General features: G+C 35.9%; 1 protein-coding gene and 1 long non-coding RNA gene across 10 annotated transcripts in view; one reads left to right on the top strand and one right to left on the bottom strand.

Moving 5' to 3' along the window:
* The window catches only part of LOC141545224 (krev interaction trapped protein 1), an 80,301-nt gene that overhangs the window by 27,546 nt on the left and 29,396 nt on the right, over positions 1–23,359 (bottom strand). For 3 of the 9 annotated variants that reach the window (XM_074272255.1, XM_074272259.1, XM_074272260.1), the window contains exons 14-18: positions 20,702–20,853; positions 18,527–18,693; positions 17,941–18,028; positions 17,135–17,341; positions 16,289–16,405 (exon numbers count right to left, since the gene is read on the bottom strand). In XM_074272255.1, the coding sequence (XP_074128356.1) occupies positions 16,289–16,405; positions 17,135–17,341; positions 17,941–18,028; positions 18,527–18,693; positions 20,702–20,853 (731 nt within the window). Of the gene's footprint in view, positions 1–156; positions 573–630; positions 2,427–15,579; positions 15,755–16,288; positions 16,406–17,134; positions 17,342–17,940; positions 18,029–18,526; positions 18,694–20,701; positions 20,854–23,359 lie in introns of those variants that run through there. The other 6 variants (XM_074272261.1, XM_074272262.1, XM_074272256.1 and 3 more) reach the window with 6 other exon arrangements.
* On the top strand, positions 9,315–11,999 carry LOC141545226 (uncharacterized). The gene is made up of 2 exons (XR_012482928.1): positions 9,315–10,216; positions 11,163–11,999. It is a non-coding gene; the product is annotated as an uncharacterized LOC141545226 (long non-coding RNA).

Here is a 23,359-nt window from a genome sequence, read left to right as displayed (position 1 = left end):
GACCCCATATCTTACAAATAAGGAAAACAAGTGCCTCCTGTTCAAGGTCTCACAGGTGGTAAAATGGCAGAGCCTCTGGCCCTGAACAAGTCACTTACCTCCTCTTTGCCTCAGTTTCCTCACCTGTAAAATGGGTATTATAATAATAGCACCTACCTGTTAGGATTGCTTCGAGGATCCATGGAGATAATAATGATAAAGCGCTTAGCACAGTGCCTGGCACTCGCTAAGCGTTACCTAAATGTTAGCTCTCCTAATACTATTATTATTCGGAACTCTGGCCTCCCGTCTGCCTGCTATCGGGTGCTCTTTCCATTGTCCTCGGGCGGACACTGCTTCGGCTAGGATTTGCTCCCGTTTTCCTCCGTTACAGCGGAGGATGCATCGGCTGCACTGGGTGAGGTATATTTTGGAAAATGGGAGCCGAGTGGAGGAGAAAGGTTGAACCTGGGATTTCATTGGGATCGGGAACTCCCAGAAAAGGGAAATCCCTTTACCGGTGCAGGGCCCCACCTTCTCCTGAGCTTCTAGCCCTAGAGGTGACAAGTGCCGTCCACCCAGCTAAGTTAATTTGAAAAAGAGAAAAGGCCCCCGGGCTGCGGGCGCAGCGAGGGAGCGCGCGTAACGTACCTGGAGAGCCTGCGGAGGCTCGGGGCGCGCCCAGATGGAGCCGGCCAGGCGCGCGCGCGGCTCCAGCGTCCGGGGCCTGCCTCGCACGCTCCGGGACGGGTGGGCGGCGGCGGCGGCGGCGGCCTGAGGCTCGAAGCGGGGGCGGCCCCGAGAGTTACGGGCGGCGGGGAAAGCCGGAGGGCTGCGGACGGGGGAGTGAGGAAGCCGAGGCGGCGGGGCAAAGGAGGGAGAGTAGTTCTTTCGGGGCCGCTCAGCCATCGCGCCCGGTGTTCCCGGGAGACGGGGCCCCTCCCGGGCTGTTTATGAGATGGCTGTGTCGTAGGTAGTGCGAGGGTCTCTATCACCGGGCCCGGTGCTCCTGGTCATCCCGCAGCCTTCCCTCGGTCTTGGACCGGGCCTGCGCGGCTCGGCCCCACGGGAACCCGCTGGGGTTCTCAATCATTCCAGGGTCAGAGAGTCTCCACGTGGCCTGCGGCCGATAAATGGGCTAACTAAAGAGCGCCAGTTCTTCAGTGCCTCATTCGATCTGCTTCTTCCTCTACCTGCTGCTCCTCTTTACTTTTCTCCTGGTTCCCATCAGGAGGGTCCCACTTCCACCGCATCTTGCTTCGAAGCCAGGGCCACTCACCCAGGCCAAAGGACACAGAAGGGGAGCTTCCCAGGGCCGGCACCCAAACCGTTTTACCCAGTCACAAAGGCCTGGCAAGAGTAACCCCATGATGAAGTCATGTGAGGGAACAAATGTTCTAAATCATTGTTGATTAGAAATGCAAATTAAGAATAGGTTGACGAGGAAACCATATTCTCACTCTTCATAGATGCTATGATGGTATACTTGGAGAACCCTGGAGAATCAACTAAACTATTTGAAATAATCCACAACTTGAGCAAAGTTGCAGGATACAAAATAAATACCATAAATCAGCATTTTTACATATCACTAACAAAATCCGAGAGCAAGAGATACAAAGAGAAATCCTACTTAAAATAACTGTTGATAGTATAAAATATTTGGGAATCTGCCAAGGGAAAGTCAGGAACTATATGAGCAAAACTACAAAACACTTTCCAGACAAATGGTCAGATCTAAGCAATTGGAAAAATATCAAGTGCTCTTAGGTCCAGAGGATATAATAAAGAGTAATAAAGATTACTCCCTAACCTAATCTATTTATTTAGTGCTATACCAATCAGACTCCCAAGAAAATAGTTTTCTGACCTAGAAAAAATAACAAAATTCATCTGGAAGAACAAAAGGTCAAGAATTTCAAGGGAATTAATGAAAAAAAAAATCAAATGAAGGTGGTCTAGCTGTACCAGATCTAAAACTATTTTATAAAGCAGCCGTCATCAAAACCCTTTGGTATTGGCTAAGAAACAGAGCAGTTGATCAGTGGAATAGGTTAGGTTCACAGAACAAAATAGTCAATGACTATAGCAATCTAGTATTTGACAAAGGTAAAGGCCCCAGCTTTTGGGATAAGAATTCATTATTTGATTAAAAACTGCTGGGAAAATTGGAAACTAGTATGGCAGAAACTTGGCATTGATTCACACAACATCGTATGAGTTCATGATCTAGACATAAAGATATTATAAACAAATCAGAAGAACATAGGATTGTTTATCTCTCAGATTTGTGGAGGAGGGAGGAATCTGACCAAAGAAGAACTAGAGATCATTATTGATCACAAAATAATTTTGATTATATTGTTAAAAAGTTTTCGTACAAACAAAACTAATGCAGACAAGATTAGAAGGGAAGGAATAAACTGGGAAAACACTTTTATATCCAAAGGACCTGATAAATGCTTCATTTCTAAAATAATTGACTCAAATTTATAATAGTTCAAGCCATTTTCCAATTGATAAATGGTCAAAGAATATGAACAATTTTCAGGTGAAGAAATTAAAACTATTATGTAGTCACATGAAAAGGTGCTCCAAATCATTGATCAGAGAAATGAAAATTAAGACAACTTGTGAGATTCTACTATACACCTGTTAGATTGGCTAAGATGACAGGGAATGCAGAATGTTGGAGGGGATGTGGGAAAAACTGGGACACTGATACATTGTTGGTGGAACTGTGAAGGGCTCCAACCATTCTGCAGAGCAGTTTGGACCTTTGCTTGAAAAGTTATCAAACTGTGCATACCCTTTGATCCAGCAGTGTTACTACTGGGCTTGTATCCCAAAGAGATCTTAAAGGAGGGAAAGGGATCCACACATGCAAAAATGTTTGTGGCAGCCCTTTTTGTAGTGGCAAGAAACTGGAAACTGAGTGGATGCTCATCAGTTAAGAGAATGGCTGAATAAAGTATGATATGTGAACGTTATGGAATATTATTCTATAAGAAACAATCAGCAGGATGATTTCATAGAGATTTAACATGAACTGATGCTAAGGGAAATGAGCAGAAGCAGGAGATCATTATACATGGCAACAATACCATATGAGGATCAATTCTGATGGATGTAGCTCTCTTCAACGAGAGGATTCAAACCAGTTCTACTTGTTCAGTGATGGAGAGTCATCTACACCCACAGAGAGAGGACTATGGGAACAGAGTGTGGAACACAACATAGCATTCTCACTACTCTGTTATTTGCTTGCATTTTGTTTTCTTTCTCAGTTTTTCTTTTCCTTTTTGATCTGATTTTTCTTGTGCAGCAAGATAACTGTATAAACATTTTATATATATGTGTACATATATATATATGTATATATATACTTATATTGGATTTAACATGTATTTCAACATATTTAACATGTATTGGACTACCTGACAGCTAGGGGAGGAGGTGGGGGGAAGGTGGGGAAAATTTGGAACAAAAGGTTTTTCAAGGGTCAATGTTGGAAAAATTATCCATGCATATGCTTTATAAATTTTAAAAAATACAAATTAAAACAATTCTAAGGTATCACTTCACACCCATCAGATTGGCTGAAGGATAAGATACTCTTCACTGAAAGCCTTTCTGGAAATAAACTGCCAAGCATTCCAACTCTACAGCAAAGCTGGCCACACTGTTCAATGCCAAGTGTAGCTTGCCAAAAAAGTTATTTTATGGAGAACTCATGCAGGGCATACCCTTGTAAAATGATCAGATAAAAACCAGTATTAGGACATTCTCAAGGTGTCTCTTTAGAACTTTATAATGGCATGATATGGGAGACATTGGCACAGAGCCACCCAGCATGGCATGCCCTCATCAGAGAATGTACCAGGTTCTATGAGCAAAGCAAAATTAAATTAAGAAGAAATCAGATGCATAAAATTAAAGAAGCTACTCAAATGTTCACAGGGACTATTTATGCCCCATCTGTGGCAGAGCACTCTAAGCTTGTATGGGTCTGTGCAGTCACAATCTGACACTCTGCAACTCTTAACATAATGTTATTTTGGTCCTCTTCAAAAAGAGAGGAGAACTAACCAACCAACCAATCAGACTGGCTAATGTGACAGAAAATTGCTAAATGCTGGAGAAGATGTGGCTAATGCACTGTTGGTGGAGTTGTGAACTGATCCAACCATTCTGGAGAGCAATTTGGAATCATGACTAAGGACAATCAAATTCTGCACAATTTAACATTATCACTACTAGTGACCCAGATTAAAAAAAAAAATGGAAAAGGACCTACATGTACAAAAATGTTTATAGCGGTTCTTTATGTGGTAGCAAAGAACTGGAAATTGAGGGGAACAACTGGGGAATGGCTGAACGAGTTGTGGTATATGAATATAATGAAATACCATTGTGCTATGAGAGATGAGCTGAAGGATTTCAGAAAAACCTAGAAAGGTCTACATGAACTGATGCTGAGTGAAGTGAGAAGAACCAGGAGAGCATTGTACATAGGGACAATAAAACTGTGCAATTAACTACGTCAGCAATACAGCAATCCAAGACAATTCCAAAAGACTTGTTACAGAAAATGCTATCCACATCCCAGAGAACTATGGAATCTGGAAACAGCTCAAAAAGCATGCTATTTTTACTTTTGTTATTTTTCATGGTTTTTCCTTTTCTGTTTCTTTTACAATATGACAAATATGAAAATATGATTGCACACATATAACCTAAATCAGATAATTTTTCATCTTGGGGGGGGGAGATGGGGAAAGAAGAAAATAATTGGAACTCAAAAATCTTATAGATATTATCTTATAGATGCTGCCATAGCACATTTGCCATGGTAATGTGATTATTGCTTGCTTCATTGTCTACAAGGAAATTGGATCATAAACTTCAGAGATACACATTTATCCTCATGTTAACTAGTAATACTGGTTCTTGCACTATTTAACGAGTTTCAATGTTGCTAAACCACGGGATCTAATCTGATACGTTTTGCTCTTCTCACATACCTATTAAACACAGAATGTGATACTTTTGCTACTGTATTCTGTTTGACAGGATACATGTACCAAGATGAGCTTTGTTTCATCAGCAAAACTTGATTATAAAAGAATGTGTTGTGTTTCATTAAGATCCAGCATGACTGGAGAACAAAAATACCCCATTTTAAACTACTCCACACTCTGCAGATAGCGTTTATCATATCATTCATGTCTACTCATCCTGTGTGTATCTTGTTAAAAGCTTTTGTTAAACTATTTCCCCCCAATTATCATGATTTCTTATTCTTCCTCTGCCTACTAGAAGAAAAGTAAAGTCCTTGTATCATATGAGCATAGCAAAATAAAACAAAAATGTTTCTCTTTATTAACCCCCCTTATCTATGTTATGAGGTAGAGAATTTTTTCATCAGTTTTCTGGAACCATGGTTGATTTAATTTACTTGAACTCAAGTCAGAAGTATTTGATCTTACAATACTAATGTCATGGTATAAATTGTTCTATTGGTCCTGTTCTCTTTTACAGTCTGTATTAATCCATATAGGTCTTCCCAAGTCTTTATTTCTTACAGAGCAACAGTTTTTAAACCTTTAATTCAACTTTATTTTCAGTTCCAAATTTTCTCCCTATCCCACCCAGAGGGGAAAAAAAAAATAGAACTCTTAACAAATTTCCATCTTAGCTATGATTTTTAAAGAAGGCAAGAAAAAAGAAAACATACTTCCATCTGCACTCTAAGTCCATCTATTCTCTATTGGAGGTAGGTGGGTATATGGGTATTTCAGGAGGATAGTACCTCTGGCATGAGGAATTTCAGTGTTGCGCTCATCCATGTTTGGTGTCCTCTTGGCACTGAGCTCTCACTTGTGGCTTCAAGAAGCAGCCACATGCCAGTAAAATCTTGGCAGATGGGCTAAACCAGATTGTGGGTAATCAATAAAACACAAACCCTTCAGTGAGTTAGAGGTGTACCTACCCCAAGAATATGGAGATTCTTCTTCCTTTCCGCCTGTCCCGAAATGGGTGGATGAAAACAATTTGTTCCAGTAGCCAAGAAGGCAAGAACTGTGGAATTCTTAAGAGCTTTGTCAGAATGTATACATATATTGTATTTAACTTATACTTTAACATATTTAACATGTATTGGTCAATTTGCCATGTGGGGGAGGAGGTGGAGAAAAGGAGGAGAAAAACTGGAACAAAGGGTTTTGGAATTATCAATGCTGAAAAATTACCCATGCATATATCTTGTAAATAAAAAGCTATTTAAAAAAAAAAAAAAAGCTTGGTCAGAATCAAAAATGCCAAGGTCATCCGCCCAGGAAGTTTTGCTTCATATCTTCCTGAAGCCTGAAGGGTCAGCCCATTTGTAATTTTTATAGATCAGCTTCATTTGCCTTTTGCTACCAGTCCCCAAAGTCCATATGTTTGATGTTGTTTTGAGTGACTTCTTTCCTTCTCCAAGAAACTAATGTAATTTGCAGTACATGTGAATAAACTAGAAGAGGTTCGGCTCCCCTCAATTCCTAGTCAGGGAGCCAAATGGTGAGGTTTGGCGCAGGACAGGGAGTTGTGGCGACCCCCTTCTGGCAGCACAGGTCCTTCGTAAATGAATTTACGAATATGAAAAGTTAAACTGGCAAAGGAAGTTTATTATTAAAGATCTAGCAGACTTACATGAACTGATGCTGAGTGAAATGAGCAGGACCAGGAGATCCTATATGATTCTGTATGATGATCAATTCTGATGGACGTGGCTCTCTTCAACAATGTGATGAACTAAATCAGTTCCAGTAGACAAGTAATGAACTGAACCAGCTACACCCAACGAAAGAACTCTGGGAGATGACTATGAACCACTACATAGAATTCCCAATCCCTTTATTTTTGTCCGCCTGCATTTTTGACTTCCTTCACAGGCTAAATTTACACTATTTCAAAGTCCGACTCTTTTTGTACAGCAAAATAAAAAAAACTATAACAAATATGTATATATATATATATATATATATACATATATATATATATATATATATATATATATATATATATATATATACATATATATATATATATATGTAGCATTGGTTAAAGTTGCTTGCTAGGTGGTGGGCATTGTATTAAGCTGAGAATGTAAAAAAAAAGAAAAAGAAAAAATAGTTCTAGCTTTCAAGCAACTCACATACAAAACAGGGTAGACAATAACTGGGTACATCCAAGATACAGAGTAGATAGGAAGTGGTTTTGGAAGAGAAAGAAATAATAGGTGGGGAACCAGGAAAAGCCTTTTCCTGAAGGTGGAATATGAATTGAGATTTGAGGCAAGGAAGACAAAGACATTAAAGAATTACAAAGAATTAAGGCAACAAGCACTGAGTTGGAGTGGGGGATGATTGAGATCCTTGTGAGAGAATGAAGCATGCCACTGTACTGGATCATAGAATTTCTGGGGGATAATAAAACAGAACAGAAAGATAGCAAGGGTCCGAGTTGTAAATGGTCTAAATGCCAGAGTACTTTCTTTATGGTCCTAGAGGTAAGAGACCCATTAGCATTAACTGACTGGCAGGGGTGATGTGGTCTGAGTTGAGGATGGATCATGAATGAGATTGAGATACGGACCTATTAGAAGGATATTATTACAACAGACCAGGCAGTAGGTGATGAGAAGCCTCTATAAATAAACAACAATAATCAAAAAATAAATTTAAAAAGGTGAAAATACTATGCTTTGATCCACATACAGTCTCCACAGTTCTTTCTCTGCACATAGATGGCACTTTCCATCACAAACCTATTGGGATTGAGGCCATGTATTATGATATTAAAGAAAAGTTCGGATTCGCTCTTATAAATGACGCTCTCAAGCTCAATTAAAAAGTAAAAGTAAAAAGTTTTAATCAAACAAGACAAGGTACAGACAATTTAGATTTACACAAACAAATAGAAATAAGAACAATTAACAACATGACAATTATAGCAGATAGAGGAAGAGAATACATCACCAATTCAAGGGAACCTCAAAAACTCAAATGGCTGGGAGTCCCGTTTCAGCCTCACTCAACTTGAATTGTGTAAAGATTTTTCCGGGCAGAGCATCCTCCCCACGGATGAGACTCAGTGGAGATGTAAGATTCTCAATCTTATATACCTCTCTTAAACAAAGAGAGCTTTCAGCCAAGAAGTCTGGCACGTATACATGTGTAGAAATACGTGACCTTCTAGTGTTTTGACTTACTCCATATATTATCTTGACATCTATAAAAATACATGACCATCTGGTGTTTTGACCCATTCTATATTGTCTATGCCATTTGAGTTTTTGAGGTTCCCTTGAATTGGTGATGTGTTCTCTTCCTCCATCTGCTATACTTGTCATATTATTAATTGTTCTTATTTCTATTTGGTTTTTTATGCAAATCTAAACTGTCTATACCTTGTCCTATTTGATTAAAACCTTACTTTCATTTTCAATTGAGTCTGAGAGCGTCATTTATAGGAGTGAATCCGAACATATAACTTTTCTTTAAAATCATAATACATAAATTGGTGTAGTCGGCAGGATTCACTATATAAATGCCTCTAAGAAAAATAGAACTCTATGTCTGTCTGTGGATGTTTGTCTGCTTTGAATTTTTTGTTCTGTGTTAAAAGTCAGCAAGCTCATAAGAGATAAGAATTCAGCCTCTGTGTTACAGGCTTAGAAAACTATCAGGCTGAATTGTGGAAACTGGAATTCATTCAGAATAGTAATTCTTTCAGAGTGGTTCAAAATGTATTGGTCTTAAATCATGGAATATCTAGGCATTCCCTGTGAAGGCAGAGAAATGCACTAAAATGGGTGTTGAAGTTTAGAGAAGCTCTGTTTGGATTCTGGGAGGGAAGAATGTTCAAGGTGAAACAAACTTCTCTCTGGCGAGGGGGGGGGTTCCTGGGAAAAGCTTCTAGTTTGTTTTGGTGATTTAAAAGCTTTGTTAAGTTTAAACAAAACAAAACCAAACCAATGCTTAAGAAAGTTGGGAATTGATTATTTTAATGTTACTTAATATAAAAATTGTTTGATTTTAAACTTTTTAACCTTTTGTACCAATTTGTAAGTAAAAGAAAAAAAACTTGACTATTTTAAACTGGTGGGGAAGTTTTCTCTGAAAAGCAGATTTTCAAAGTCAGCTAAAGAGGAGTAAGGGCAATACAATCTTATCTGCTTAATGCCACCTGGGAAGCTTCTACTAGTGGCCTTGAAGCACTCAGGCAGAAGAGGAAAAAAAAAAAAAAAAAAGAAGGAACTGGTTGGAAAGGGGAATCACGGAGAGATGACTATGAGACAGGATGTATTTTTGCAGAAGGAGAACAGCAGTGGAAAGCTGCAGCCGTTTTTGGCTGAAGAAAGCAAACTGATTTAAAGGGTCTGGTTACTCATACAAGATGTTAATTGAGTGAACATTTGTTTCTAAAATACATAATGGTTTTTGTGTTTAAAGAATATGATCAGAAATGTGATATAGTCTGAAAAAGTAATTTTAAAAAAAGTTTAATTGATGTTTTTAAGAACTTTTCAGATTCTTTTATGTGAAAATATTAAGTTTTAATTAACTATATTGATGTCAATTATTTAGAGGGACTCCAAGGATAATGGTTTTTGCCTTTGTCCTTTTAAGAATGTTTTTGTTATGAACAATATGTAGTTTGGGATTTTTCTGTGTATTGGGTATTAAAAAAAAAAAAAAGCAAAATGATTGGTATAATATCCAATTTAAGGAACATCTATTTGGGTATATAAGAATTGTGTGAACATTCTGGGATAAATTTCTTATTGTTAAAAGTCTTACAATATGTAGATGATCTTGTGGCAGGGAGGAAAAAGAGTGGCCTTGTCCAAGTCACTATCAGTTTGTTAAATTATTTATTTAAGAGCACAGGATCTGAGAATTTCTCAAGACAAATTGCAATTTGTGGAATGTGAGGTAAAATATTTAGGTCATTGTATAAGTGAAGGAAAAAAGTAATTAGATCCTGTAAATTACTTGAGGGAAAGAATGGAAACAGTAAAGGAAAGGGATTGGCACACAGGGCATTGGTCACTGAAATTTTGACTAATCTCATGTTACCTAAGAACGTTGCAGTGATTCAGGTGCAGGGGCACCATAGAGGAAATTCATTTGAGATAAGGAGAAACTGCTTTGCAGATGAGGAGGCAAAGTGGCCTGGAGAAGAGGAGTCTGTAAGTATGAAGGAGATGATAGTGCTAATTCTGGCATTTCTGCCTCTGATGCCTCCACTTTCCCTTACCCCAGAAGAGAAGCAGGAAATCTAAAGCCTTGGTGCTCAGGAGGATAAAGGAGGACACTGGTTCCTCCCTAATGGCAGAGAGGTACTGACCACAGCAGGTATGAGACACGTACCCCAACATTTACATCAGGGCAGTCATTGGGGTGTCCAAGGCCTGTGTGATGTGGTGCTGACTAGGTTTGTGGCACTGGCTTATACACAATAGCAGGCAACTGGTCAGCAGGTGTCCTGTTTGTCAGAGGATGAATAGGACGGCCCAATGACAAGTCTAAAAGGAAGAAGGCCCCCTGTTATCAGGCCTTTCCAAAGCATACAGGTGGACTTTACCGAGCTGCTGTCAGTGGGGCGTCTCAAATACTTGTTGGTTGTAGTGGACTATCTGACCTTATGGGTGGAGGCCATTCCCCTTGCCTAGGCAACAGCCTCAGTAATTGTAAAAGTACTTCTTGAGCATATCATTCTGGGGTATGGGATGGTGGAGCAGATAGATTCAGACCAAGGCACCTGTTTCACAGCTAAGATCCCTCCAATCTGTGGCCCAAGCTCTAGAAATATGATGGGATTTGCACACCCCATAGCATCCGCCCTCATCATGTAAAGTGGAAAGGATGGATAAGGAAATTAAACAGCAACTGACTGAATTGGCATTAGAGACACAATTGCCCTGGACCAAGTGCCTTCCCCTTGCCTTATTAAGAATTAAAACAAAATCCCCAAAGAGATATGGGATTGTCACCTTATGAATTATTGTATGGTCACCCTTATCCAAAAGGGATTCAAAATTCTTCCTTGGATCCAATATTAGAAACCAAAGATTTGTTTTTAAGGAAATATGTTATGTCTTTACTGTAACATCTGAAAACTTTACAACTAAACAGATTCCTCCCTTAGGATTTCAACAGTGCATGAGTTCTAGCTTGGAGACAGGGTCCTGGCTTGGACATGGAAGGAGGACAAGCTGACCCTGAGCTGGAAAGGACTGTTCCAGATCCTCTTGACATCAGATACCAGCAATGCTACACAGGAAAGAGGGTGGACTCAGCATACCAGAATTAAAGGACTGGTGGACTCCGAGGGTGTGGACTTCCCAACTGAACGCAGAGAACAAGCTGAGACAAACATTGAAAAGCAACTGATGAACTGTGCATGTAAAATCTTGATAGCGGTATTGAAGCCTCACTATTAGATAAAATATCTATTACTGACACCTCCCCCTCCTACAAAACATCCTCCATCAATCATAAGAGTTCCTAAAACTTGTACCAATAATGTAACTTTTCCTCCTCTGATGAATTGTGTTAGAAAGAAAAGAGCCTGGTATGATACCCTACTTGGTGGTGTTGGAACTGGTTTGGGTATAGTTAATTCTATAGATCTTGAGGCCTTGGCCAGCAGACTGCGCAGTGCTGGGCAAGATATTTCTCAAGCTTTGACTGTAAATGCTCAATAGTTGCCCACGACGATCCTACCCCACCAATATACTTTAAAATATCAAGGCCAATTTCTACAAATTTTTAATTATAGTATTACTAGTTTGGGTTTTACTGGAAATATTAGTAAATTATTTAATTGGACCAAATGCTCTTTACAAAGTATGCATACCTTGATACAAAAAGAAAATGCTCAGAGATTGTTACAAGAAGGAGATACTCAAATGTGGGATATGTTTAATTTACCAGAAGCATGAAAAAAAAAAAAACGACCTGAAAATGCTATGTGTACTTCTCTTTGGTGTACTGGAACTATTGTGTATTGTCAAGTTAAGATTTGGGCTGTTATGTGTCAATTTCATGTGTTACCTTTCGTCTTACATAATTACTTTGGTTTACCTCATATATATGGAATCTGCATAGATATGAATAATGTAACCCACACTTTGTCTGACTGTACTGCAACTAATAGGGGGATTGTTTGTGGGATGATGATTCAGCAGATGGAATCCTGCCTTCTCTCACATTCATCCAGTTTGTGTGATTTAACATTGTATACTGTGAATAATTTCTCCATGATATATGAGGTATCTTTGCAACACATATGTATAGCTTCTAATAACCTGGATACCCAAACTCCTCCCTTTACCCCATGTCTCTCTTTCACTACAACCTCTTATGGATATCCTGAACAAATCCTTAATTTTGAAGAAAATGTTAGATTCTAATCAGCGCGCGTTAAATGAACATCGAATACAGACTCATATTGCAGGGCAACTTATCGAGGCCTCTCATTTAGTAACATCAGATACTAATCATCATTGGTATGGCTTCTTATTTAGATTAGGTAGTGCTACCACTTATTTTAGTAGTTTAGCCATACCCATATAATTATTATTACTCTTTTTATCAATATTGTGTATATGTAATTGTTATATGTATCGGAAGAGGAAAACAATTTATTCTAATTTTACTCCCTTAGCTCAGTCCTCTTATTATTTTCGTGATATTAAGGCTAAATGAATAAGAAATTAAGATTTCATATTAGAATTATAAGCTCACTCAAATCTAACAGGCCTGAGCTTCTAAATTATAGGAACTTGACCTTTCCATGAACTCTGCATGTTCTTGACAATAGATACCAATAACTAGCCATTCTTGGAAAATGCTTATGCTTAGGGCTAGGTGGCTTCCTCCCTGATCATATGCAGTTAATAAGGACATATGTCAAGCCTCAGAGGTCTGGGATGAGTCAACATGAATATGTCCCCAAAAATATATTGAGCTTTGTCACACAAACTGCACATGTTGCAAGTCCTTGTCAAAAAAAAACCTTATATAGCTAGTTTTGGCTGGGAGCCTTATTTGTTTGAAAACATATAAAAAGCCCGTGCTTTAAAATCACCATCGAGCTTCACCCCGCAGGAAGGACGCTTCGCCCGGGAAAATCTTTACACAATTCAAGTTGATTGAGGCTGAAACGGGGCTCCCAGCCATTTGAGTTTTTGAGGTTCCCTTGAATTGGTGATGTGTTCTCTTCCTCCATCTGCTATAATTGTCATATTATTAACTGTTCTTATTTCTATTTGTTTTTTTATGCAAATCTAAACTGTCTATACCTTGTCCTATTTGATTAAAACCTTACTTTCATTTTCAATTGAGTCTGAGAGCGTCATTTATAGGAGTGAATCCGAACATATAACTTTTCTTTAAAATCATAATACAAATACCATAAGAGATACTAAATCCCAATCAAAACTATTGGAAGCAGTGAATGAGAGGTTTGCCTTTGTGCCTATTGTTGCCTGATCTACACAGATGGCAGGGTGAAGGCAAAGGAGATGATTCTTTAAGCCTATAGGAGCATGGGGGAGAGGTTGAATATGGGGAAATATGACTTCGATTGCTTCACTGTTACATTGCAAAGGCTTAAGAATAAAAATTGGCTTTGTAATACCCTGCCCTCAGCCAGTCTCTCTCCTTGCTCCATCATAGATTACACTTTTTAGAGGTGATAGTGGAAATGGCTAGAAGCTATGCATTGGCTAACAAGGGTGAACATTTGAAGATTTCCTTACACTAACTGATCAGGTTTTATGTGTTAAATTTATGCAAGTCTTTTCCAATATACACGGTTATATTTTTCCTTTAAAGATCTCATTTTGGGATGGGATCTGTTGATGAGGTTAAACTATTTGTTTCAATACCAATAGGAACTAAAATTCATAGTTTTTATGCATTTTAAACTGCTCTAAAGAGACACTTAACAATCAAAAAGAAACGTCTTTATGCCAACATACCAAACTTACCAAATGATTTCTTACATTTATTGCTCTAATGACCGATTACAAAAATTTTGCTTTATTATTTGCGTCACCCACATATTTCTTGCCAAAGAACATTAGTAAGTGGAAATGCTCAGGAATGTGTGTATGTATATATATATATATATATATATATATATATATGTAAATCTTTATAAGAAAAATATTTCTTATGCTAATTGTGACTTTATGGATATGGCTTTCAATAGTTTATATCAAGAATCACCTGGATAACATTTTGAAATTATTGAGAAAACATGTATTTAAATAACTTAAGCGGCTTTAACATCCTAGTGGTACCAGACAAACCTTTTACTCCAGCTAAACCAATTTATGCACTATCTCTTTTGATCACCTTTCTATTTTCCTGCCTTTGAACCTCCATTTAAAGTTTGACTTTGGAATATTTTCTCCTTTACTGTATGTACACGAACTATTCAAATGAAATTTGTAAAGTATTACAAGCTTAGATAAGTTTGTTATATGGTATGGTTCTTTAGGCAGATTTATATCTCCCATAACATTCAACAGTATAACTTTTATCTATATGAATCTTACAGGCACGAATAAATAATATGTGCTGAATTAAGAATAACCTCAGGCTGAATTAAGAAATTCCCTAAGCTCTTTTTTTTCTCTGAAAATTTGGAATTCCTTCTATAAAATTAGCATATGAAACTTTACACAAGTCATTTCATAATCATTTCTGTCAAGTCACTACTTTAAAATGTTATTCTGAAAAGCAGAGGTTATATAAATGTATATGTGTGTATGTGTGACTATTCAGACTCTGCAGAATAGCTAACACTAGCATTACTGCCTTAGAAACTTTTCTTTAAGTTGTTGAAAGATTAAAGTTTCCAAGTTAAGCATAGAGTCATCAAATTATCCAACTTCACATCAGAATTGAACTAAACTTTCTGATGATACACCTATTCTGTACAATAAGAGAACAACTGATTCATAAAAAGAATTCAGGTACCAATAAAACATAAATATTGACAATCTAATGACCATCATTTATAAAATTTGCACTTAATTTTAAAACAACAAAATTCTCCTCTGGATTCAAGAGAAAAAAAACAAACAAACAAATACTTTAAAAGCCAAATATACTTTTAAACCAAAGTTCTGGAAGAAAGTTAGTTACAAAATTTTCAGATTACAGTAAAATGTTCTTAAATAACACTGTTGCATGGTGTGTGTATACATATATATATATGTGTGTATATATATATATATATATATATATATATATATATATATTTTATATATATATACATATATATAAATACATTTTTATTTCATGAAATTTTAAAATTTCAAGTAGCTTTTGATATAATACTTGAAAAAAGTATATTAAAAGTTTTGAATTTTGTTATAACTACATTCTAAATTCTCTAATAGAAAAAACTTCTCTGTAAAGTTTAAATTTTGATTTATCTAATAAATTGCTTATAATCTTTTTTTGGTGTCAAAATTAAAATGGCATATATCAGGGAATAAAAAAATAATTGTTACACAAATACACAAAATAACAGATTCTGTACAAAATAAAAAATATACATGCATAATACAACAGGCTAAATATCTTGATAAAGCTGGCAATCAGTGAAAGAAATCTGTGTTCACAAGACTTCTTCAGATTCATTCATTTCTCTCAGTAGGCATTAACTGTCCATTAAGCTTCAAGAGCAGTTTTACGACAAGACCTGCCTACAAAAGATGTTAGTATGAAATTGATCATAAGTTAATATGTATAAAATATATCTATGGCAAAATAACATTACCCATTCTTTTAGCCTGCTCCTTGACAGAAAGATTTATGGAACAACTAAGAAATGACTATTGACCAATAAGGTGCTGAAAGGACTAAAAAATGGCCCAGCCTGATGAAACCAAAGACTGGAGGGGAGGAAGGACACAGAGTTTGCAAGAAGGAGATGAATTGTTACTACGTTGGCAAAATAGCCCATGCATGTGGCCAATTAAGATAAATTGAAAGAAAAAATTAGTAGATGTTCAAGGCAAGCTCCAGATCTGCCTTTTCTAAATAAGGATAGAGCTTTATATGTTAAAGTAAGGCAACCTTTCCATCTTGCTTTTAAAACATGTTACTTTAAGTTAAGTACTTGTATCGTAGAGACTTTTTGAAATGAAGTATTAGTATTTTAGTTTTTAAAAAATGGGCTTTAACAAATATGGTAGTTTGGTTCTATCAGATATCTCTACCATTAAAGGAGGGCCTACCTGTTTGGTGTGTACTATAAAGCTCATTTTATTTTCCAGACTGTGAATCTGAAAGCAGGTATCAGCATCTCCCAACTGCCACATAAAGCAACCATACTTGAGACTGATGAGTAAAGTCTACAACAAAATCGGAAATGGTCATTGATTTTAGACAGTAACACTGGCTTTTGATTGGAAAACTTTGGAAACAAGGTAGCCTCCGATTAAGTCTCTATGGAAGAATTACATTTATAGCATAATAAAATAACAATCATGATGACTATGCTTGGTCAGCAAGAAAAGATTGTTAAATCATGCAAATTATATTCTGTTTTAAGAAGGATAATTTCTATACATCAAAAGCCTATCATAATTTTAGGAAGCTTTCCATAAAAAATAGTGCAAATTTAACAGATATGTGACTTCTGGGAATATGTTTCAATTATCTGGGAAACTGGCAAATTATTTTGACTTAAGTTATCTTCTTGACAGATCTGAATTATGTAAAAAAGTTAAAACTAGATTTTTAAAACTTCAGTTTATCACAATTATTTACTTCCTACTTTAGTATCAAAAGCAAAACAATATTTTTCTTCAAATATACTTATTAGAGGACTCAAAAAATAAACTGAAAAGATTTCTTATTTAAAATGAAGGTGCTATTGAATAGAAATGGGTACAACTACATAGTGAATAAACTTAGCTTTTCATGATATCTATTCTAATAATGAGCCTTCTCTCATAGGGGAAAAAATATTGTGAAATTGATAAATGATTAAAAATTTGAAAAACTTAAGCCTTTATATATTAGGAATTTTAAATGTTAGCCTATTTGTTATTTTAGCTGATATGAAAGGTGGGTCCTACCTTCGTTTCCATATTAAGGAGATGTAGCCCTTTTATATTCACACCTACATAAACCCGAATGACTTTATGGCTGCTAGAACTTGCTTTGGTAAAGACTTGTCCTGTAAAAAATGCTGCTCCATACGTAGGAACTTCCCAGCAATTCTGTAAGAACATGCGCTGAAGGTGGTGCATTTCCTTACTGACACCTTCACTTGTGCTAAGATTCTGGAAGCCGAGATGAAGAGGGGGAAAAGAAAAAGGTTAAATAATAATAAAATTTCACTACTCTAACCACCACATTACAATGCCACAAATAAAACAATTTCACATAACCAGCACTATTTACATTTGAGAAAATTATTTGTCTTGAAGATTTACTCAGATTTTAGTTGGAAATTGCCTAATAGTGACCCAGAACTATTCTCTTTTGATAGACCTAAACTATACATTTTAAGAGAATTCCAGGAAAATGACAATTACCTAGTTAAAAGTACATTTCTTCCTAATATATATCTATTTGTGAGGTCACAGATTGGATTGGTCTGGGTCTGTCCTCCACCAAAGTGATACAATCTTTATTTCAAATGAGAGGATTAGACTAGATATCTGTGAGATCCCTTTCAGCTTTAAATCTAATAACCTCTAACACTTTAATCCCTTCTTCTCCTCCCATGATTTTCCCTGTTTTGAGAATGGCATCAACAGATTCATTTCATTTTTGTGGTTATGAGATTATAAAATTAAGAAAAATATTTTAAAATTCCAAGTTAATAAAATACCAAATAGCATATAAAGAATTTTAAATATTTCTATTAAGTGCTTACCTTGTATTCGTGAAGTATTCTATTTGTCCAGTGAGGTGCCTTACTTTTCAATTTGGTGATTGGAACTATGGATTTTAGATTTTCTTCACTATAACAAACATAACAACATATGTCAAATAATTAATTTATCAGCAAAGTGCAACAATGATTCTGTCAAATATAAAATTAAGATTTTAAAACATTAACTTCAAGCTGAATATCTAAATATAAGGTAAATAAATCTTGTATGATAAAAGCTTCTTGAAGGCAGGAATGGTTTCAATTTTGCCTTTATAAATCTAACACATAACATAGTGCTTAGAACATAAGAGGTACTTAATGAATGCTTACTGTTTGGTCTGTACCAAATCAGAAAGTTCAGCTTAAAAAACCATAAACATATACTTTCATGTTCCATTCAGAGTACTGTTATTTCCTTCTGTCATTAGCTCTAATACAACCCATCCCCATTTCCACTCCAAGGTGCTGCAAAATTCTGTACAGAATCAACTTCTTAAAAATTCTCATAGACATTATTTATAGTAACTGGAATGTATTTAAATTAATCAGATTATCTTTATGTAGTTAATGTAATTTAAATACTTACTTGAGGAAACCTTGTTTGTGTTTTTTACTTTCATAATTCCCATAAACTATCTGCAACAGTAGACTTGCCAGTGTTATCAACTTAGCGTCAGGAGATGTATAAAAGCCTTTCAGCAAATTATATCTGGCTTCATCAAAGAGAATAAGAATGGCTAATGGGTCTTCAATCTTTGCAAGGGGAAAGAAAAGTATGATTAACATACTACATTTTCTTGTTACAAAGTCAGCATAACTTTTCAGTTTCTTAATAGGAAAAAATAAAGGTACTACTTGAACATTAGTGAGGTATTGCTACTGAAATTAACATTATAAATATGGGTAATTTCCAATATTTAAATTAGTTGTAATGTTTTGCTAACATTACACTATATTGATGCCTTATATATCGTTAAATCTTTAGAGTATCTAAATATATCAGTTATATAAAAATGTTTCTTTTTCTTCAAAATAGGCAAAAATACTTAAGATAAATATTTCATAAAAATTCTAATTTACAATGACTTAAATAATGGTTATTTTTATACTGGACATAACTGAAATGAAAATACTTTTATCTAGCTAGCTAGTGATATAGTGGATAAGGTGTGAGACCTAGAATAGAAATCCTGAATTCAAATATGGCCTCCGACATGGAACTAGTTGTGTGATTCTGGGCAATTCACTTTACCTCTCTGCCTCAGCCTCCTCATCTGCAAAATGGGGATAATAATGTTCTCTTAGGCAGCAATATGGGGAAGTAGGATTTTTTAAATTAAGATGGATCAGCAGGCAATTTCAGTCATGTCCAACTCTTTGTGGTCCCATTTACCATTTCTTGGCAGAGATACTAGAGCAGTTTGCACTTTCCTTCTTCAGCTCACTCTACAGATGAGGAAACTGAGGCAAATGGTTAAGTGACTTGAACAGGATCACATAATAAGTGTCTGAGACCATATCTGAACTCAGGGAGATGAGGCTTCCTACTTCAGGCCCAGAGCTTTATCCACTATGCCACCTAACTGCCTTAAGTATGGATAAAGACAGTGAAATTTTTATGGTTTGAAAGTTTTTGAACTTATCTGTAAATACTTTTAAAAATGAAAATCCTTGTAGAAAAGAGATAATTTTTTTTTTTTTGCTGCCATGATGTTATTTGATCTTGAAATGCATTATTTTCTTCCAATTTCTATAAATACTATGGGACCCTCATACTTATTTTATCTTCCTTCTAGTGGATCTTAGTATCAAGTCATTCCCTTGCTAAATTCATCCCACATTTAGCAGCCAAAATAAGCTTCCCTGAGTGCTGTTTTTAAAACTTCATTTCTATTTCTGAAATTCTGTTTAAAAACCTCTTTAGGGGGGCAGCTAGGTGGCGCAGTGGATAGAGCACCAGTCTTGAATTCAGGAGGACCGGAGTTCAAATCTGGTCTCAGACACTTAACACTTCCTAGCTGTGTGACCCTGGGCAAGTCACTTAACTCCAGCCTCAGGGAAAAAAAAAAAAAAAAGAAAAAGAAAAAGAAAAAAACCTCTTTAGGAATCCTATTCCCTGTCCTACCTTTCTAGCTCAACAAAGCAGGCAGTTCACTAAACTGACACCATTCCCCCCAATCTAGCTAATCTTATTTTTAGTAATAAAGGCAGATTTTCTACTTTAGAGAAGTAGATTTTCTATTTTAGATGGCTGTCAACAATGTTTGCAGACATCTTTTAGCTGTTTTTTAGATATATAATTTCCTTTATTCACAAACTATTGTGCATTCACATTCATCCCTGTCCTCTCCTCCTTTTTAAAACTTACCTCTCTAAGTAAACACTCTCTGGTCAGTTCTACAAAAATTATCTATACTTTATTTTGCAAATTCTTAGGTCTTATATACCTAGTGTGCAATATATTTAAACCTATAAATCTCTCCTTCATTGTAGCTTCTTAATTATTGTCAAATAGCAAAAGAAGATATGCCATATGTGAAGAGTAGAGAGAAGGTTAGTTTGGCTAGTGTTTGGTATGTGAAAGTATTTATTCTGTTTATTTATATTCTGTTTATTCAACAACTTCATAGCTCCTTTCATTAGCTCTTCTAAATTTTCTGTATCTGTCCCCAAGTACTTGATAGAGTGCTATGTGGTAGGAGGTACTCAATAAATAGAATTGCTTAAATAAAATCACTTCCATGAGGATTTATATGCAAACCTTTTTCTCAACTTCTAGTGGAAGTCTCACATCTCTTCTTAGGAAAAGCTGTGGCGTTTCCCTTTGAGGATCCAAATTTGTCAATTCATTCAATATTTCTGGCCAGTCACGAACATGTTGTAAAGGTTTGTGATAGGGTTTCAGCTGAAGGCCTGAAAAAAAAAAAAAAGCTTTTTTTTTTTAGAAATGATTACATAACAGTGATCCAATTTTATCTGCACATAAGAATTGCAAGGAAAATAATTAAATCTAAAACCTGAATTCATACAAATTAGGGGACAATCCCTCTCTTCTTTAAAAAATAATATGCAATAAGTATAGAGCTACTTCAATTTAATTTCATCTTATAAATAATTTGAAAATGCCTTAAAACAAAACAAGAGATATTAAATTTATCCCAAGTCCTTAATAATCTCTCTCTCTCTCTCTCTTTTTTTTTTTTTTGCTGATGCAATCGGGGTTAAGTGACTTGCCCAGGGTCACACAGCTGGGAGGTGTTAAGTGTCTGAGGTCAAATTTGAACTCAGGTCCTTCTGACTTCAGGGTTGGTGCTCTATCCATTGAGCCACCTAGCTGCCCTGGTCCTTAATAATCTCAAAGCGCTTTTTGATTATATTCCAATTGATAGATTTCACAAGAATCACATATATTTTAGCCTTTAGAGAGATCACTGAGTCCAACTCTTTCATTTTATAGGCAAGAAAAGAGAAGGGAATTGTCTAAAGTCACACTTAGCTAGTGGCAAAAATGGAAAAAGGGTCCAGCTTTCTGCCTCCCAACCAAGTGCACTTTTCACTATATTACACTTTAAGATAATTAGACTCCAGATGACCAGTCTAACCCAGATTCAATTACTTCCCTAACAAATCAACACATTTGGATTACTTTTCCTTCATGGTTATATGCACAATCAAATCAAGTTTTTAAAAAAAGAAAAAAAATACAGTTCTAACTATTTTGATAGAAAACTTAAATTAAAAAAAATCTGACTGGAAAATAGAAAAAATGTAAGAGTACTTTATGAGATACTTCACATATTAAAAACAAAACTAAAAACAAAACTAGAACAATAGAAAATTTAAAAACCATTTTGGGACTGATGATGTTAAAAACACATATCCTCCCTTAGACTATCTTTGCTCTTTTGAAGTCACTAAAAGAATGCTAGATTGAGGAATCAGGAGAGGCTGGGTTCAGATCCTTGTTTGTAAATACCCTCTATGGGGTCAGATCATAATTCTTAAACTTTTGGAGCCTTCATTTCTTCATCTATAAAACATTGATTATACAACATTCCCATGTATACGTGCATCATAACATAATTTGCATAATGTAATTATGTAATATATAATGATATACACACACATTATATACCTCATAGGCTTCATAAGAGGCTCAATTAAGACAAAGACATAAAACACTACCTAAGTGCTAGTTATTACTATCAATGAATGAAGGAGTGAATGAGCTCATTATTAGAAGATTCAGAATAACAGAAATCTTTATTTGAGCTGGTTCATTTCCCAATTCATCAATTGTGAAGGCTGTTTGGGTTGTGCTTTCCCTATGACCATTGTGCTCCATAATTAACCCATCAGCAGGAGAAATGAGGTCAGTAATAGTTGTCCTCCAGGATGTGTTGGGCACCCAGGAGGCCTTCGAGAAATTGTAGGGCTCACCCCTATTAGCAGGTAAGTGGCAAAGCTGGGAAGAGAACTTGTTTTTTGTTATCCTATCAGGAGAAGAAAAAAATTTCCATGTAGGTAAGGAGAACAGTGAGTAAAATAGCATCTCCTTTTGCTAGCCAGGCCAGCCAGTACATATGACCAGATGAGATTCCCTACTGATTCATTTTACAATTAGAGATGTGATCTGACAGTTGAAGGTTGTCTCGTTTACATAGGCAAGGTCTGTATTTTGAATATATGAAAGAAAAACATGGATAAAGAATCATAACTGAACTGATAGACTTGGGATGCAGATCAAAGGATATTTCTCTCACTAATCTTATTTATGTCATTTTTTTCTTTTGATCTGCTTCTTCTTTCACAAATGTGACTAATATGGAAATAGATTTTATATGTTAGCACAGATATAAATTAGATCAAACTACCTGCCATCTTCAGAAAAGGAAAGGGAAAAGAGGGGGAAAAAATCTGAAATTCAATCATGGAAAAATGAATGCTAAATTCATGTAATGGGGAAAAATATTTTAAAAATAAAACAAAAAAAGAATCATAATCTCTACATAATTAGCTATGTTTTTACTTATTAGTATAATGAATTTTACTATTATGTTTCTGCATTTTCTGTATTACACAAATTCTTGGACTTTTTTTTTCCCTGAGGCAATTGGGGTTAAGTGACTTGCCCAGGGTCACAAAGCTAGGAAGTGTTAAGTGTCTGAGGCCATATTTGAATTCAAGTCCTCCTGACTTCAGGGCTGGTGCTCCATCCACTGTGCCACCTAGCTGCCCCAATACTTGGATTTGAAAAATGAACTTGATTTGATATTTATCTCTGATAGACTCTGTGAATAAGTTCAATAACTATGATTTTAACAATGTGCTATTTTTTTCTTTATGAGGCAAACTTTAAAAAGTTCCCATCTTGAGCAGTGAAAATTTTTTGAAATACTATTTTATATCTGCAAAATAC

The sequence above is a fragment of the Sminthopsis crassicaudata genome, chromosome 5 (genome assembly GCF_048593235.1).
Source record: "Sminthopsis crassicaudata isolate SCR6 chromosome 5, ASM4859323v1, whole genome shotgun sequence".
NCBI classification, from domain to species: domain Eukaryota; kingdom Metazoa; phylum Chordata; class Mammalia; order Dasyuromorphia; family Dasyuridae; genus Sminthopsis; species Sminthopsis crassicaudata.
This window is presented reverse-complemented; position numbering and strand designations above follow the sequence as displayed.